The sequence below is a fragment of the Cebus imitator genome, unplaced genomic scaffold (assembly GCF_001604975.1).
Source record: "Cebus imitator isolate Cc_AM_T3 unplaced genomic scaffold, Cebus_imitator-1.0 Scaffold19, whole genome shotgun sequence".
NCBI lineage: Eukaryota > Metazoa > Chordata > Mammalia > Primates > Cebidae > Cebus > Cebus imitator.
The window spans coordinates 5,610,621-5,628,044 of NW_016107334.1; the positions used below are offsets into that span (position 1 = coordinate 5,610,621).

Genomic DNA, 17,424 nt, shown 5'->3' on the forward strand with positions numbered 1-17,424 from the left:
CGCAATGACATTTTCTAAGCCACCCCCTGTTTCTGAGTCATTTCCAGCTTGGCTTATCTCCGAGCACTAAATGTCCTCTTGGTTGCTCCTGAAGTTCTGCAGCCCTCAGGAAATCATCCTGCTCTTGCCATTAGTTCTATTAAAAGCTTGTTTTTTGCTCTCCATTCTTATTCCTACTTTGTTTATTTTTATTTTCAAAATTTTATTATTTTTTCTTTTTTGAGACAGGGTGTCTGTTGTCCAGGATGGAGTGCAGTGGTGCAATCACAGCTCACTACAGCCTGAACTCCTGGGCCTAAGTGATCCTTCAGCCTCAGTCTCCTAAGTAACTGGGACCATAGGCACATGCCACCATGCCCAGCTAATTTTTGTTTTGTTTGTGTAGAAACAAGGTCTTGCTGTGTTGCCCAGGCTGGTCTCAAACTAAACTCCTGGCTTCAAATGATCCTTCTGCCTCAGCCTCCCAAAGCACTGGGATTATAGGAATGAATCACTGTTTCCAGCCTTCCTGTCCTGTTTAAGCAGGCAGGTTCTAGTCCAACACTTGTTACAGGACCCACACATCAGACACCTTTTCCAAAATGGCTCTTCCAAAAATCAGCTCATTTGCATTGTTTGGGGTTTCTTCATTTTGTTTTCTTCCAATAAATATATCATGTTTATGGGGGAATTACTTATTTATTTGCTATAGTCTTCTTGGATTTTGCTTAAATTATTGAGTAAAATGAAGCCAGGCCTACCTACTTGGGAAGAAAAGGGCTTCACCCTCCCTCCCTGAGCTTGTTGGATGTGGAGACCCTGGCCCCTTCCCAGCCCCTACTAGATTAGTCTTATGTGCCTCATTTTGGCTTCTCACAGTCCCCTTCCTCAGCTTCTGTTTTTCTTAGACTTTTTCTCCCCCTAGGAACTGAATACAATCACCACGGCTCTCCATGGGCTTGTAGTTTCCAATAATAAGTTTACAGATTCTCTAATTTTATTTAATGATTTCATAAAGAAGCAACGGGGATTACAGTTCTTTGCAAAAGATATTTTGCATACCCAAGGTATGTTTGCAAAGTGTGTCTGTTTCAAATAAACAGATGCAGAGCATATTCATCATAGCTACCACTAGTTTCCACCTCTTTCTTAGGTGGTAAAGAGCCCTTCTGGTTCACACTGCACTCTAAGTCTCAGTTTCTGAAAGTCAAGTCTCCTTAATTTTGGCCTGGAGAATAAAGTCTGCCTAAACTTGCATGCTAGATGCTGAATTAAGCTACTTGGACAAAAGCCTAAAGCAGGATTCTGTGCTTGGCAAGATTTACATGTACTGCCATCCAGAAACTGCTTCCTAGTTTTCCATTCAGGTACGGGTTCCCGAATCACGGACTCTAATTTAACTGTATGGAAGGTACTTCCCAAAAGCTTTCAAAGATTCTTTTCCTGAGCTCCAGATAAATGTGAAATAATATTATCATACTTTTTGCATGCTCAGACTTTCTAGAAAGTCAGAGATGGACATTTAGCAAACCACTCTCAAGGAATATGGGCTTCCCCCAACCCAGAATGATTGTTATACCAATTGGAGAAGTATCTCCAGTTGGTACAACAAGGTGAAACACAAGCACATGCAGAAAATTATGCCACTAGAGCTGATGTTATCCAAAAGTTAGAAAATTACCCTTTTCCCGGCCTCTACAATCATCTAAATTGGCCTCTAATCATTAGAAAGAGATATTTGGAAATCAACATGGGGTTAGTTATTATTCATTCATTTAAGATTTACTGCGTTTCTAGCCATAGCAAGCATTTGCTAGGTACTAGGCACACACTGGTGACAAAACAGGCCAGTCAAGTGCTATCAGGCTTACAGGTTTAGGAAAGACACACAAAGGTTTAAAAATGTAATCCTAGCACTTTGGGAGGCAGAGGCGGGCAGATCACTTGGGGCAGGATTTTGAGACCAGCTTGGTCAACATGGTGGAACCACGTATTTACTAAAATACAAAAATGAGTTGGTGTGAGGTTGCGTGCCTGTAATCCCACCTATTCAGGAGGCTGAGAAAAGAGAATCGCTTGAACATGGGAGATGGGGGTTGCAGTGAACTGAAATCAGGCCACTGCACTCCAGCCTGGGTGACAAAGAGAGACCATGTCTCAAAACAAAAAATGTATAGTTGAATATAGTAAGTACTAGACAGCATAATACATAACAGCCAAAAACTGGAAGCAATTTAAATGACTGCTAACCAGTGAATAGAAAAGCAAATGTAGTATATCCATACAATGAAAGTTATATGACAATGAGAAAGGAATGAAGTACTAATATGCGTTATCACTTATAAAATGGACACGTGAAACGTGAAAAACATGGTGTGAAATGAAAGAAGCTAGTCACAAAATACCACATATTATATGATTCCACTTATATAAAATGTCCAAAAAGGCAAGTCGAAAGACAAGAAGTATATTTGTGATTGTTTGGGTGTAGCAGGGAATGAATAGTGACCCCAAATGCCCATGAGGGAAAAGTTCTAAAATTCAGTTGTAGTGATGAATGCATAGCTCAGTAAATTTATTAAAATATAAAACATCAAATGTTTGCTTAAAACAGATGATTTTATGGTAAGTAAGTAATACCTCAATAAAGTGGTTAAAATACTTAAAAATCAATTAAGCCAATAAACCTCAAAAATTATTACTTGAAAAATAATTATTATTGCTTTAAAGGAATAAAAGACCTGGGAATTATGAAGGATTAGTATACATAGGTGTGTGTCTCCTTAAGTAAGATGGCCAGTGAAGGTTTTGCAGAGGCAATACCATTTAATGGGCGATCTGAATGGAGAGAATGATCCAACCACAAGAACTGATGTGGGAAGAGAGTACTAGAGAGAAGGACTAGCTTGCACAAAGGTCCTGAGGTAGGAAATACTTTGGTCTTTTGTAGGAACTTAACAGAAACCTGTGTGAAGGACAATGATGTTATATAGGGCCATCTGCTCCCTGTTAAGGAGCTTAGATTCTGTCCTCAGTGCTGTGGATCCACTGCTATGGAGCTTGGAACAGCAGAGCTATATGCTTTACCTCCTTATTAATCTGGGACTGAACAGGAAAGAGGAAAAGTGGGAAAATCAGAGCAGATGCCATTTCATGGCCCAGGAGATGGGATATCTGAAGTGAAGATGGGTAGAAATAGACAGATGTGCTTTTTATGTTTGAGATGGACCTCATCAGGACTGCTTTGAGATGTGGGTTCTAAGGAGCAAGGTAGAGATCAGAATGGGAGATGATTCCCATATTCTAGATAAATCAAGTCGTTGAATTTGCTAATATGAGGAAGATTGAGGTAGAACCAGGTTTGGGAGGTGGGAGACTCAAGAGTCTCATTTTAGATACGTTATGTTTAAATGCCTGTGAAACCAACAGGGGAGTGATGGAGCAGACCACTGAAATACAGGATTGCAAAGGAGACTAAGGAGTAGTAACTGGAGGGGCCAAAGATAATTCACGACAGTGTGATAACACAGACTTCTAGAAAAGAGAGACTTGTGGAAAGTGGAGGATGCTCAGTGCTGCTGCTCTGTTGGATAAGATGAAGATTGGCAGATGGAGGTCAGTGCTCCTGAAAAATGCAGTTTCTACAGGATGACGGTGAAAGCTACACTGGAGTAGGTCAAAGCGTGACAGAAGTGAAGATACGAGGGATGCATATGAAGGTAACTCAAAATTCTGTCTGTGAAGAAAAGCTGAGGGACGAGGCAGTTTTAGGGACATGAGTTGTAGGGAGTGTTAGTATATCTGCTGGGATTAGATTTGGCTGCAAGTGATAGAAAATGTAACAACAGCTTACACTAGGTAGATATCTGTTTTTCTCTCCCATTGATATTTTTGGGAGATAAGAATTCTAGAACTGCTATGGTGGCTCCCCAAACAACGGGGGCCAAGATCTTTCTCATAGCTCTGCCAACATCAGTATAAGAGGAAGTGATGAAGGGCTCAGATCCCTGGATTGAGGATGCTTCCAAGAAGCTTGAAATATCACATCTGTTTACTCATTCAGAGGGCCACACCTAGCTGCATGGGAAGCTGGGAAACATGACTCATTCCAGGTGTTCATGGACCCAGAGAGAAGCATAGATTTGTGTACCAAGAGAGAAGAAAACAGTGGATATTGGAGGTCAGCTATCATCTGTTGCCAAATTAGAGGTCAACTATCATCTTTTTGGCATGATTTTTGTTTGTTTGTTTTGTGTCGGTGTTTATACTGCCTAGTGTGTACACCAGTCCAGTAAAGAAGGTACATTGGATGCAGGAGAGTAATGACTCAGAAGGATGAGAGAATAAGGTCTTAAAAAACAAAACAAAGAAAACCCCTGATCTTTGAAAGCAGAAGGCACCTTTTATCAGTTGTAATCTTGAAGGAAAAAGACAGTGTGGATATAGCTAAGCTTTGATATTTAAAAAAATTAAGTAATAGATGACAGATTTCTCAACTGATGGCATTTACTTTCCAAGTAAAAGTTGAGGCAAGATCAGTTTTTAGTGTAAACCACACATTTGAGGAGGGAGAAGACACTCTCTTGGAGACTCAACTCAATGTGAAAACTTTTTAGAGCTTCAGGACAGTGGTGAGAGCCCACTTGAGGCTTAAGATTTTATTCTGTTTGTTTGGAGACAGAGTCTCACTCTTGTCGCCCAGGCTGGAGTGCAGTGGCACGATGTTGGCTTACTGCAACCTCTGCCTCCCAGGCTCAAATGCTTCTCCTGCCTCAGCCTCCCAAATAGCTGGGATTACAGGCACACAGCACCACGCCCGGCCAAGATTTTATTCTTTCTAGTGAAACCAAGATTAGCCAGGATCAGCTACAATTAGCCAAGCGAATTTTCCAGCACAGGTGTGGGGGAGGAACATGGTGGTGCTAATCCAAGGTGGGGGTTTGGCAAAACAAGTACTAAGAAAGACAGGAAAGTGCCAAGTTATTACAGAAACTTGCAAGGAAATAATTCTAATCATCATCGTCGTCATTGTCATCATCAACCAGTTCCAATAACAGCTGTTTATTTATTGAACACTTCATTTGCATAGGGCATTTTTTTACGTATAAGAATTGCCATTTTTATAGCTTCACTTTATCTATCTATTTGTTTATTTGACAGGGAGTCTCGCTCTGTTGCCCATGCTGGAGTGCAGTGGCTCGATCTTGGCTCACTGAAACCTTTGCCTCCCAGGTTCAAGGGATCCTCCTGCCTCAGCCCCTAGTAGCTGGGACTACAGGTGTGTGCCACCATGCCCAGCTAATTTTTGTATTTTTTTTTTTTTTTAGTTGAGACGGGGTTTCACCATGTTGGCCAGGCTGGTCTTGAACTCCCGACCTCAGGTGATCCACCAACCTTGGCTGCCCAAGATGTTGGGATTACACGCATGAGCCACTGCACCCAGCCATCTTTATTTTTTCACTTTCACAGTTAATGAAATATGTTACTATATATGTAAAATTGCTCCTAATTTAAGCCCATTTCCCCAAATGTTATTACTTTTACCCCTGAAGAAAAATAATCTTGCCATTTCCTCTTCATCATTTCATACTCTGGTCATCTTTTACCTTCTTCCTCTGTAGAACAACTTACTGAACATAGCTCTGATTCTATTGTTCTTATCATTCGTATTCCTCTTTTCTGAACGCTCTACAAGATCTCCATCACTCTTTGTAGTGTGGGACCAAACCTGAATGCAGACGTCCAGCTGAATGAATAAGGGAAATTCAACCCTTATTTCATTTAGTATCCAAAGGATAATGGTAGAGGCTTCATTCATACAACGTGTCATAAAAGGTGGGGGAAGATGAAGGGTAGCTCCACAATCTCAAACTTTCCCATTATAATGCAGGTCAGGTGGCCCTTAATAAGCCTCTTGGGGGCTCATTTATATTTCTGGTGGTATTTCATTCTCTTGAAGGGATTTTGCTAGGGAGACTAGATCCCCAGGCCAACATACCTAGATGAAAACAAATACAGTTATTGATACCAAAATCCATTCAGTGCTGTGTTGCTGAATTTCATATTTACATTAAGAGCCAATTATTTAGTAAATATGTGAGTAAACCTAACAATTCCTTTCAGTGTTACTCTGTGGGAAAAGTGTCCAAGTTTCAAAATGTGATTTATACCCATGTTGCATTAGGGAGGTAGTAGATGGACTGAACTGGAGCACTTCTGGCCTTTAATTGCCTTATTTCAAGATTGTCTTCCCATGATGTCTTGAACTGTCTCTTTTTCTTTTATTTTAAAATTTCTACTTTTGTTTTATTGTGGTAAGAACTCTACTCTTTAACAGATTTTTTTTTCAGGAGTCTCACTCTGTCACCCAGGCTGGAGCGCAGTGGTGCAATCTCATCTCACTGCAACCTCTGCCTCCCGGATTCAAGCGGTTCTCCTGCCTCAGCCTCCTGAGTAGCTGGGACTACAGACGTGTACCACCACATCTGGCTCATTTTTTGTATTTTTAGTAGAGACGGGTTTTCACCATGTTAGCCAGGATGGTCTTGATCTCCTGACCGTGTGATCCTTCCACCTCCGCCTCCCGAAGTTACTGGATTCCAGGCATGAGCTACCACTCCCAGCCTTTAACAGATTTTTAAGTGTACAATACAATGTTTTAACTATTGGCAAAATGCTACACAGGAAATCCCTAGAAATTATTCATCTTCCATAACCGAAACCTTATACCTATTGATTACCAACTATCCATCTCTCCCTCTCCACAATCCTTGGCAACCACTATTCTACTCTTGGCCTCTATGAGTTTGACTATTTTAAACATCTCAAATGAGTGGAAATATGCAATATTTGTACCTTGCAGCTAGTTTATTTCACCTAATATAATGTCCTCAAGTATCATTCATGTTGAGTAGAAAATGCAAACTCAGTTTTTCCTACTCTTGTCTCATGACATGCTTCTGATACCACACGTAAGGGTGGTTTCCCCCACACATCAAGCAAGCAATCAACTCTACAGCAGACATAAGCTGGGTACCCTGCAATGTAACTCTGATATGATCTACCTGGAGATTGCCTCATATCCCACAGGTTGAGGTCTCCATCCCATGAGACTGCCCTCAACTTCAAAGGCTAATCACAAGCCTCAGGTTGCTTTACCTGTGCTTCTGATTGACAAGCTACAAATCGGGATTTATAACCAGTGACCCCCTAATTGGGTCTGATTAATTTACAAGAGTGGCTCACAGCACAGGAAAACACTTACTTACATTTACTGGTTTATTATTAAATGATATTACAAAGGTTGCATATGAAAAAAAAAAAAGGCATAGAGTAAGATATGGGGGAAGGTGACACAGACCTTCCATTCTCTTTCTAGGCACATCACCCCTCTAAGAGCTTCCAGCTTGTCCAGCTTTCCAGAGGCTCTTCACACCTCGTCCTTTATGGAAGCTTCATTACCTGCATGGCTCATTGGTGACCAACTTCACTTTCAGCCCGTCTCTTCTCCTTGAGGATGGGGTTAAAAGTCCTAACCTTCTAATCCTCTCTTGATCTTTGCAGTGACAAGTCCGATCCTGAAGCTATTAGGGGCTGCCAGCCATTAATCAAGCCTCAGACATAGAAAAATACACTTTTCTCTTCGGAGATTCCAAGAATTTTAGGAGTTATATGCCAGGAAGTGAGGACCTAGACGAAATGTATTTTTCACAATATCACATATTGTCACATATTGCAGAATTTGTTTCTTTTCTTTAGGCTGGAAATACATTAGCTTTCTTTTCTTTAAGCTGGAAATAAATTTAGAAAAATATATACCCATATTTAGAAATATATATGGGTATATAAATATTTCTATATACCCACAGTAGGTATACATGACATTTTATTTATATATTTATCTTCTGATGGACATTTCACGTGCTTTCACTTCTCAGCTATTGTAAATAATGTTTCAGTGACATTGGAGTATTAATATCCCTTTGGGGTCTTGATTTCAATTCATTTGAATAAACAGCCAAAGACAGATAGCTGAATCATATGGTAGTTCTATTTTTATATTTTCTGGAAACCTTTTTACTGTTTTCCATAGTGGCTATACGATGCAGCATTCTTACCAACAGGGTTAAAGGGTTCCAGTTTCTCTACCTCTCTCAACACTTGTCATTAGTTTTTTTTTTTTAAAATGGCTATCCTAACAGGTATGAAGTAATATCTCATTGTGGTTTTGATTTGCATTTTGTTTATGATAAGTCATGCTAAACATCTTGTTTTTCATATACCTGTTGGCCATTTGCATGTCTTCTTGGGAGAATTGTCTATGCAAGTGTATAGTTCATTTAAACAATTGGTTGTTATTATTTTGCTATTAAGTTGTATAAGCTCTTTATATCCTCTGGATGTTAATCCCTTGCTGGATGAATATTTTGCAAATATTTTCTCCCATTCTGTAGGTTGCCTTTTCAATCTGATGACTGTTTCCTTTGCTGTGCAAAAGCTTTTGTTCCCATTTGTCTATATTTGCTTTGGTTGCTTGTGCTTTTGGTGTCATATCTATGAAATCATTTCCAAGATCAATGTCATGATATTTTCCCCTATATTTTCTTCTAGGAGTTTTACAGGTTTAGGTTTTTAGCCCATTTTGAGTTAACATTTGTGTATGGTATAAGATATAGGTACACTATCATTCTTTTGCATGTGAATGTCCAATTGTCCCAACACTATTTGTTGAAAAGACAATACTTTTCCTATTGTGTATTATTGACAGACACCCTTGCCAAGTTGACCACAAATACATGGATTTATTTCTGTGCTCTCTATTCTATTCTGTTGCTCTGTATTTCTGTCTGGACTTCTTCACTTTTTAATTCCTGTTACACTACTCTGTCAACAATTTCTTGGGAACCATAAGAACTACTAAAACCTTTTCTTGTTTTGTTTGGTGATTAAATTTGTTATTGAGATAAAATTATATTTCAAACTATTTCTGTAAGAACTGTATTTCAAAACATAAATGTTATTTTGTATTTTATTTATAATTCCCAGAGCTTAATTTATGGTCATCTGCAATAGGTAGAAAACAAAGTTTTGAGTTGAGTCTCACCTTGCTTATCACTAAATAGTACAGAATAGATGGTAAGATGGGTTCACAAACCCATCATTGAGACATGACTTCACAAACCCCTCCAGGCAGGGAATTCAGCCATCAGGACTTGGCAGTTACCCAAGTCATATTTATGCATCCATTAAAAGGCAAGATTGAGCCAGGCACTGTTGCTCAAGCCTCTAATCTCAGCACTTAGGGAGGCCAAGGTGGGAGGATCATCTCAGATCAGGAGTTTGAGACCAGCCTAACCAACATGGAGAAATCCTGACTCTATTAAAAATACAAAATTAACCAGGCATGGTGGTGCATGCCTGTAATCCCAGCTACTTGGGAGGCTAAGACAGGAGAATTGCTTGAATCTGGGAGGCTGAGGTTGCAGTGAGCCAAGATGGTGCCATTGCACTTCAGTCTGGGCAACAAGAGTGAAATGCTGAAAAAAAAAATAGGCAAGATTGCCCTTTCCCTAATTTCATCAAAAAAAATAATTAAGTATATGTAGCCTGGTTCGGTAGCTCATGCCTGTAATCCCAGCACTTTGGGAGGCTGAGGTGGCTGGATTGCCTCAGGTCAGGAGTTAGAGACCAGCCTGGCCAACATGGCAAAACCCCGTCTCTACTCAAATCACAAAAATTAACTGGGCACAGTGGTGTGCACCTGTAGTCCCAGATACTCAGAAGGATGAGGCAGGAGAATCATTGAACCCAGAAGGTGGAGGCTGCAGTGAACAGAGATTGCACCACTGCACTCCAGACTGGGCAACAGAGCAAGACTTTGTCTCAAAAAAAAAAAGTATACCTATAAAATATGTGTTATATGTGTATATATGTGCATATTCAGATATACCATATATAATTTATATATATATTGTTGTATGTGTAATTACCTACATAGCTTATATATTTATAAATATATGTAAATGCAGAGAGCCTCCTGATTTACCTTTTGAATAAGATCTAGAGTCCCTACCATCTTACTTTTTTCATGAGTTATCTGCAAAGCAAATGGGAATTAACAATAATAACAATTTATTTAAAGAGAAAGAAAATCCCCTCTGCTGTTTATTATAAAACACTTCATTAATTTGTTGCCAGAGTTATAGTCTCAAACTCACTAATGTCTTCTCTGGGCTACTTTTCAGTAGATGATTTCTTGTACAATTGCAAGATGTCACTGAGACCCAGACAATGTCCCAGATGATCAGGGCATTTGTGGTACCTAGTATTTGGCTTCTAGTCCATGCTCTACAAACTAGATGAAGGAAACTGTGTGAAGGAAAGGATGTCTCTATTTGCCTTTGTCCTAAAGAAAGTGAGTAATTGTGTCTTTCCTTGCCTATTTCCTCCATGGAGAATTTACTGGCCCCAATTTTTAAAAAAGCTTTTACCACACTCCCATTTTCTGTAAGTGCAATTAGTTGCAGGTACAAAATTTGGAGCAAAGAGGCCTCTTGTGGCCTGTTGTGCCTGCAGTTATCCAACTGTGGCTGCAGTTTTTCAGTGCACAACTGATTGCACCCACAAAAAGAAAGGCTACACTTTGAAAATGGGTCCCTTTAAGACAGTTGGGGGATTGCGTGCCTCCGGTTGGCAAATTGCAATCTTTTAGAGAGGCACAGCCATCACTCTGGCTCGCACTGCCAGTCTGAAATCCAGGTTAGGCATCTCTTGTGAGGAAGAGGCCTGACTGGAGAGCAGGTGCACAGGCCTCTCTCCTCTTCACCTGCCACTTGCCCCCATTTCACCTTGAGCTACTCATGGACTATGCATTAGTATTCAGCATTCCTGACTCCATCTCCTGCTTAGTTCACCAGTCACTCTCCAGAAGGTTTTGCAGAGAGAAGCTCAGTCGGTCACACTGTCAATATAACACATTTACCCAACTCTAAATTTGCTTTAAAGAGACATCTACCAAGATTGACTTTTGCAAAGTGACTCACTCCACCATGCGGCAAAGGCATCCGTTTGCTCTTGACTGTTATTAAGTGTGTCACTGAGTACATAAGAAAGGGTTTTGAAGGAATTCCAGTGTGAATCCACTAATTCAATAATCCAATACCATAAATTCACATAATGGATATTAATACTATGTTCAAAACAGGCTCACAACTTTTATATCTCTCTTTCTCAAACAGACAGAGCATGTGTTGTGAGAGACTCCTGATGAAATAATAAAACCCAATTTTCATTTAGAAAAAAGAATCATTATAGGAGGATGGTAATTTACTTTATATGACCTTCAATTGATTATTCTGTGGCTGCTACACAAATATCACAGGAGCTATTGATCGTAAAACCTACCAAATAGATCTCTAATAGCTTTTACTGGGCAAAAATAATTATGCTTGCACTGTCGTCAAACACACATAAACCAATGTGGAGATATTAATGTATGGTATTATTACCCATCTGTCTGCTAGGTATGGAGAAGACCCTTCACGGGAACACTCTGTCTAAGCCCCATGAAAACTCAATATCTAAGCCAACAGTTATAGCCAGTTATACTGAAAAATTGATTACTGTAACTAAAAGCTAGAGCTAGACAGCAGAGGCTGCAGCTTGCTTTAAAAAAAAGTAAAATAATAACAAGAGAAATCCTAATTGAGGGGAGTCCTGCTGCAGTGACTGCCAGGGCTCAGAAATTGCATTTCCCTGTGGTGTTGGCAGCAGAGTAACTTTTCAGAGTCAAGAGCTTTCTATCCAGCCTAGATCGTGATCAATGATCAACACCCGTAAAAGGTCAGGGTGTCTAATCAAAGAACAGATCATCTATCTCTCAAGGTAATGCATACAACATAATCCACAAATGTGGCGCTGCTGGCCATGGAGAGTGAGAAAATCCAAGGGAAAGAGAAACTTCAGTTCCACTTTGGTGAACTGGAAGTATGTCCTGCTTATACAAAATGTGCAGCCAGCCTGCTGTGGGGTGAGCCCCAGTGGCTCAGGTGGTCCTGAAGGGGATGAACAAAGACCATGCTCTGAAGGGGAAACTTCTCCACCATGCTGGGCCCCCAGGTTCTGATAAAAACATTTCGGACTTCAGAATTTCACAGCATGTCTATCACTTGCTTTCTAATCCCCGAAAGTTAGTATTTTAAAGAATATCATATAAATATAAATGCATCAATAGCAAATAACAAAAATCCCAAACTACTATCAAGGTGTTCAAATGAGGAGTGATACATTTTAACAACCAGAATGAATAGACCAAAATGCTAATAGGAGTGAGTGATGGATAAGAAAAAAAAGAGAGATTTTGTTTACCCAATGTGGGATCTGTGCATATGCTTGAGTGGAGAGGGGAAGCAACTGTGGGCTGGGTGGATGATTGTATCCCATGAAACAGAACAGAATACTATCTCATGAATACCATTCATATATCTTATGAAATATAATCAAATAATATCTCATGTATCCCATGAAACAGAACAGAATTGGAATGCATTGCTCGATGGCTGCACATGCCACTGACTGGAAAGTTTTCCCCAAATTTCCCTAACCCCAAGTACTTATGCCTGCATCACACCCCAGACCAATCAAACCAGAGCATTTGTATTTCTTAAGACCAAGCAGAAGCCTATATGAATCTCACATGAAGACAGGTTTGAGAACCACTAACTTTAATGGAAGAGACCCTTTTTAGGGTTGGGAGGTCCTTAGAGATGATGAACCTCCAGGTTTCTAAGTCCAGCTCTCCTCCTTCTGCAGCAATACAGCTCACTTGTTTATTTCTCTTCCTTGTTGGCATTATCAGTTCCAGTTGTTTAAGGCAGGAAAACTGGAGTCATTGTCTCGCTCTTTTTCATGATTTATGATTCAAAAGCAAATCAGGGGCAGGAGGTTGTCAGGTAATGCTTGCAGTTGTGGTTGCTATTATTTTCATTTTGTATTTTTCTTTAAGAAATATGCTTTTCTGAAAAATCTTGAAGCCTTGAAGCCACCTGAAGGGCTGTTGTGTTCCAAGGCCTTGGTCTTACATAATTGACATCTATGTAGACACACTCCTGGAACATACCAGGGGAGGCAGGCATTCTGCTTGTTCTCATTTGTTCTCAAATTACATGATAAAATATATGTTTTGGATCTTTTAAACCAAAGGGAGTTATCGAGCCCACTTACAAAATCCGTAACATGTGAGCAGGACTTACCTAGCCGCCTCCACAGAACAGCCAAGCAACTCTATATCCCCTTTAGCCCCCACAAAAGCAAGCTGATTCCACCTCAAATAATGTGCTTATTTGGAAAATGAAGGCTTCTCTGTGGTGTGACGTCCTATTTTTCTTTAAGTTGTTACAATCTTTTCATGGCCCTGGAGGTCTGGGTTAACTTTTTGTTTGGGGTGATTTTTATATCCTATGGAGACTATTTAATCTTTAGCGTTGAGTTAATATTTCTCACTTAGGCTTTGTGGGAATACTGCCTGTATATGTATGGGGCACGCGGAATTCAGATGGCGTGGCTTGCAAAGTCCATCAAGGGTTCACTCAAGAAACAGACCAGAGGCAACACATTCTATCCTTAAAACGTGTTCTCAGTTACACTCCCCTTCCAAAGGTAAGCATCTTCATTCTTCAACTTTTTAAGAGGCTAAACCCAGGGACGGCTCGTGTGTCCACACACACATGACACACCCATCCACAGCACGCGTGTGCATTCGGGGATAGCGTGTCCTCCCACGTTCCAGCCGCCCCCCTGGCTGCCAGCCGCGGACTTAGCGCACACACGGTCCCGGTCACCTGCGTACCTGTCTCGTTCTGGCCTTGGAGAACGCAGTGGCTCACAAGGGCATCTCTAGCACGCCAAGCGCAGTGGAGAGAGCGGAGGGAAGCGGCGGGCTGTCCCTCAGGTGCAGCCCCACCTGCCGCCGGATTGGCCGCAGCAGCGACGCTCGACGCTCGGCGGGAGGAGGGCGGATGATGGATGGCCTGTCTACAGTCCCTGGTCCGAGCCGCGGGGGGCCGCTGAGGGAAAGGCGAGCGCGCGCGCGCCGCTCCGTGCCCAGCGCACACAGCGAGATGCCTGCACAAAAGCACAGGGCTGGGAATGTTTGCATTTTGAAGATTGCTTTCTGTTCTATTTCTGTGGGAGAAAGGAAGACGCGCTATGGTAAAGTGGAGGGCGAAGAACCCCCGAATAATTTCAGACTGATGTTTGACAAGTCGTTTCACCAACGGAACCACCCGCGAAGCCTCCCCTTCCCAAATTGCAAACAGTTCAGAAGTCTTATTTGTCATTTATGTGAAGGATACCCTATCAGTATCTGAGAAAAAAGAGAAAATCAGACCTCAACAGTTGGCATCCCCTTATCTCAGACCATATTAAAGCCACTGAAAATGGGTTAAAAAGGAGGTGCGTGGGCAATACACATTAGATATTCACAGGATAAAAATGTAAGATAATCTGCTAGTCAACGCTAGTAAAGCTTTTATTTTTTCTAAAAGAAAAAATAGAATGTGCTCAAGATCTGTATTTTCACATTAGAATGTACAATATTTTCATGATTTATCTAGCTTTTACGTGTTTAAAAGTCATGAACAATTTGAATATGTTTTGTTTGTCCTTGCAAAAGGATAACAACACGTTTTAGGCAGTTCTATTTAAGAGACGTCCTTTTAAAAACTCTTTAGGTTGAGAGTGAGGGTCGAAGCGGGCAGACCGATAGCAGGAGAGAGTAAGTCATGAACCACCATAGAAATGGGGCCGATAGAGAGCTGCTGTGTCACCCGGGCTCTTCTTTGGCAGCTGAAGGACAGACAGGTCCACTCTGCAAGCATTCCTCCTGCGCAAGCCGCAACGCTGAAGGTAATGCATCTCCTGTCAAGGAGTCAGTCCTGCACGTGCTGATTCATTTACTTCTGAGAGCAACACAGTTTATAAAAACAAAACAAAATTTTTTTTTTATGAGGAAAATGTTTTTCTGTTTAACTGTGCTTTAAAATTCAACCATCCTCCTCTGCCCTGACCACTACCACAAAGAAAGTGAAAGCCATGTTTAAAGTAGTAATAAATGAGATGGAAACATGTCACCGAGGTGTATTTTATATAACTGATTGAAGAGTGAGGGGGTGGAGAGAGAAAGTTTAAGTGTGTTTCTCTTTCAAATACCAGATGAGCATAACAGTAAGTTTAGAAAAAAGAAATGGTGAAAGGAAACTAATAATCCCATCAGGCTAACAGGCACAGCCTATGAAAAAAATGCACATGTAAATTAAAATGTATGCATGCTTCTTACTCGAATTATTTATATATATGCTTATATACTTATAAAAGAGTACATTTGAATCATGGGATTATGTAGTGATTCACATAGCATTATGTCAAAGGCACTTTTTAATATTATTAGAGAATATCCATATTAACCAGTTTTAATAATAACTGTGTATATGATTTGCCCAACTATTTTCCCAATGTTGGATACTTAGGTTGCTTTTGGGTTTCACTCGAGTAAATAACACAGTAAGGAACATCTTGAGGCAAAATTTCCATTGTTTTCAATTCTTGATTTCAAAGAAATTTATTTAAGTGGAATAAATGGGGCATGCATTATGAACATTTTGATAGTGCTTTTACAATCATTTTCAAGCTACCTTACAAAAAAAATTGTACAGTTCCATCCTGCCAGTAGAAAAATATTGTATCACATTTTTTTCAGCTTTAGCCAGGTAAAATTGACGAATAAAAATTGTATATATTCAAGGTACACAATGTGATGTTTTGATATATGTATACCTTGTGAAATGCATCACATTGTAAAAGTATGCTCTATGTTATTGAAATTATTAGGAAAAATATTTGGTAATGTAGCAGGTGGGAATTATTTTTTGATACTCATTTTCTTTAGCTATTAATGAAGTCCTTTGGTTTCTTTAAAAACTTTTTCCTCCCTTTTGAATTTTGGTTTCTCTTCAATCATTGAAATAGCCCTGAAGTTGATATATAAAAATAAAATACAGCATTTTAAAAAATCACTCTTTCATGGTATTAATTTTGAACTAGGGTGATAACCCTGGTTAAAGTGGTTACAATATGCACAGCAAGAAATCCCTGACAAATTGAACAAAAATGCAGTTTGAAAGGATCTATAGAATTTAGGTTTCCAGCAATCCTCTGCTTTCCTTCCATGGTGGCACACAAAATGATATCATTTGTGAAATTACACTGGAAACTTAAGGTACCTGATAGCAAATCATATTCTCTCATTAAGAAACAGAATCGTTGATCCTTGCACTTGCTTTCTTTCTAGTCTGAAAATGTGTGCTGTTTTCTCAGGCTGTGATGTGGTCCTTTAAAAATGCCTTTTTGCGTCCTGGTACCTTCCACAAGTGCACCAGTGCCCAGTAAATAAAGTAGCAGCCCATGTCCTTTTTAGCAAAAGCTGTATATCTGTTCAGACTTGTAATTTGCTCCATTTATATCCCTTGCCCTTGAACTCTGGTTATTAACGCAATGTTTCTCAAAATGATGCCATATAACTCTGTTCCGAGCACGTTCACAGTGACACCACGCAGACATTCTGAGGGCCAGGGCCAGCTATGGAAGTGAAAAAAATGACGGCTGAATTGTGGAAGTTGCAGTGCATTACTCAAAATGGAAGGGCTGTAAAACTATGACTGTTAATATTCAGATTACTACAAGGCCAGAACCAGTCTTTGCTAATATTCTGAGGTCTGCTTGGAAAGCAATGTAGCAGAGTAGCTTTGATTAAAAAAGAAACAACCAGAACCCTTCTCCCAAGAAATGAACTAAAATCTATCAAAGGATTTGAGGCAAGTGTCCTAATTCTGCATCTTAAGAAATTATTTGTAGTGGGTTTGGAAAGGAGGTTTGCTCAGTTATAAAATGCAGATTGCATATGTAGGAAAAATAAAGACCAAATTCCTTTGTGCAAACTATAATGAAATATACCATTGTTTGCATCATATAGATTGTGTAAGACAACTGGGCATTGACTGGGTTTAATACTGTTTTTATTTTTTAAATAAAAATTTGCTAATTAATATTGTGTAAAATTTTGAACAGGGAGTGGGACTCGTCTCCCTTTAGAATAACTGTGAAGGGAATGCACTGATTAACCAAATTAATAATTTAGGTAAGATCACAGAGGCTCTGCACAACCTACTTTGCAGCGGAAATTGTTCTTCTACATTTTAGAAAAGAGCATTTGCAAAAGAGCTCCTTTCCTTTGAAATGAAAAAGTCATACATTGAAAATAATATGGCCAAGAAAGAGCTTGTGCACATTAGCCTATTTCAAAATGGTGCATTTATTTCAAAATAATGTTTTTAAAAAGGAAATTCTTTCAAATATTTTTATTTTAATAGACTCACATTGAAGTGACTTCAG

At 39.8% G+C, this 17,424-nt stretch overlaps 1 protein-coding gene across 1 annotated transcript in view; it reads right to left on the bottom strand.

Moving 5' to 3' along the window:
* The window catches only part of LOC108295919, an 81,083-nt gene extending 66,768 nt beyond the window's left edge, over nucleotides 1-14,315 (bottom strand). Inside the window, exon 1 of the mRNA XM_017518270.2 lies at nucleotides 13,826-14,315. Within this exon, the coding sequence (XP_017373759.1) occupies nucleotides 13,826-14,315 (490 nt within the window). The remainder of the gene's footprint in view (nucleotides 1-13,825) is intronic.
* Nucleotides 14,316-17,424: the final 3,109 nt, after the last annotated feature.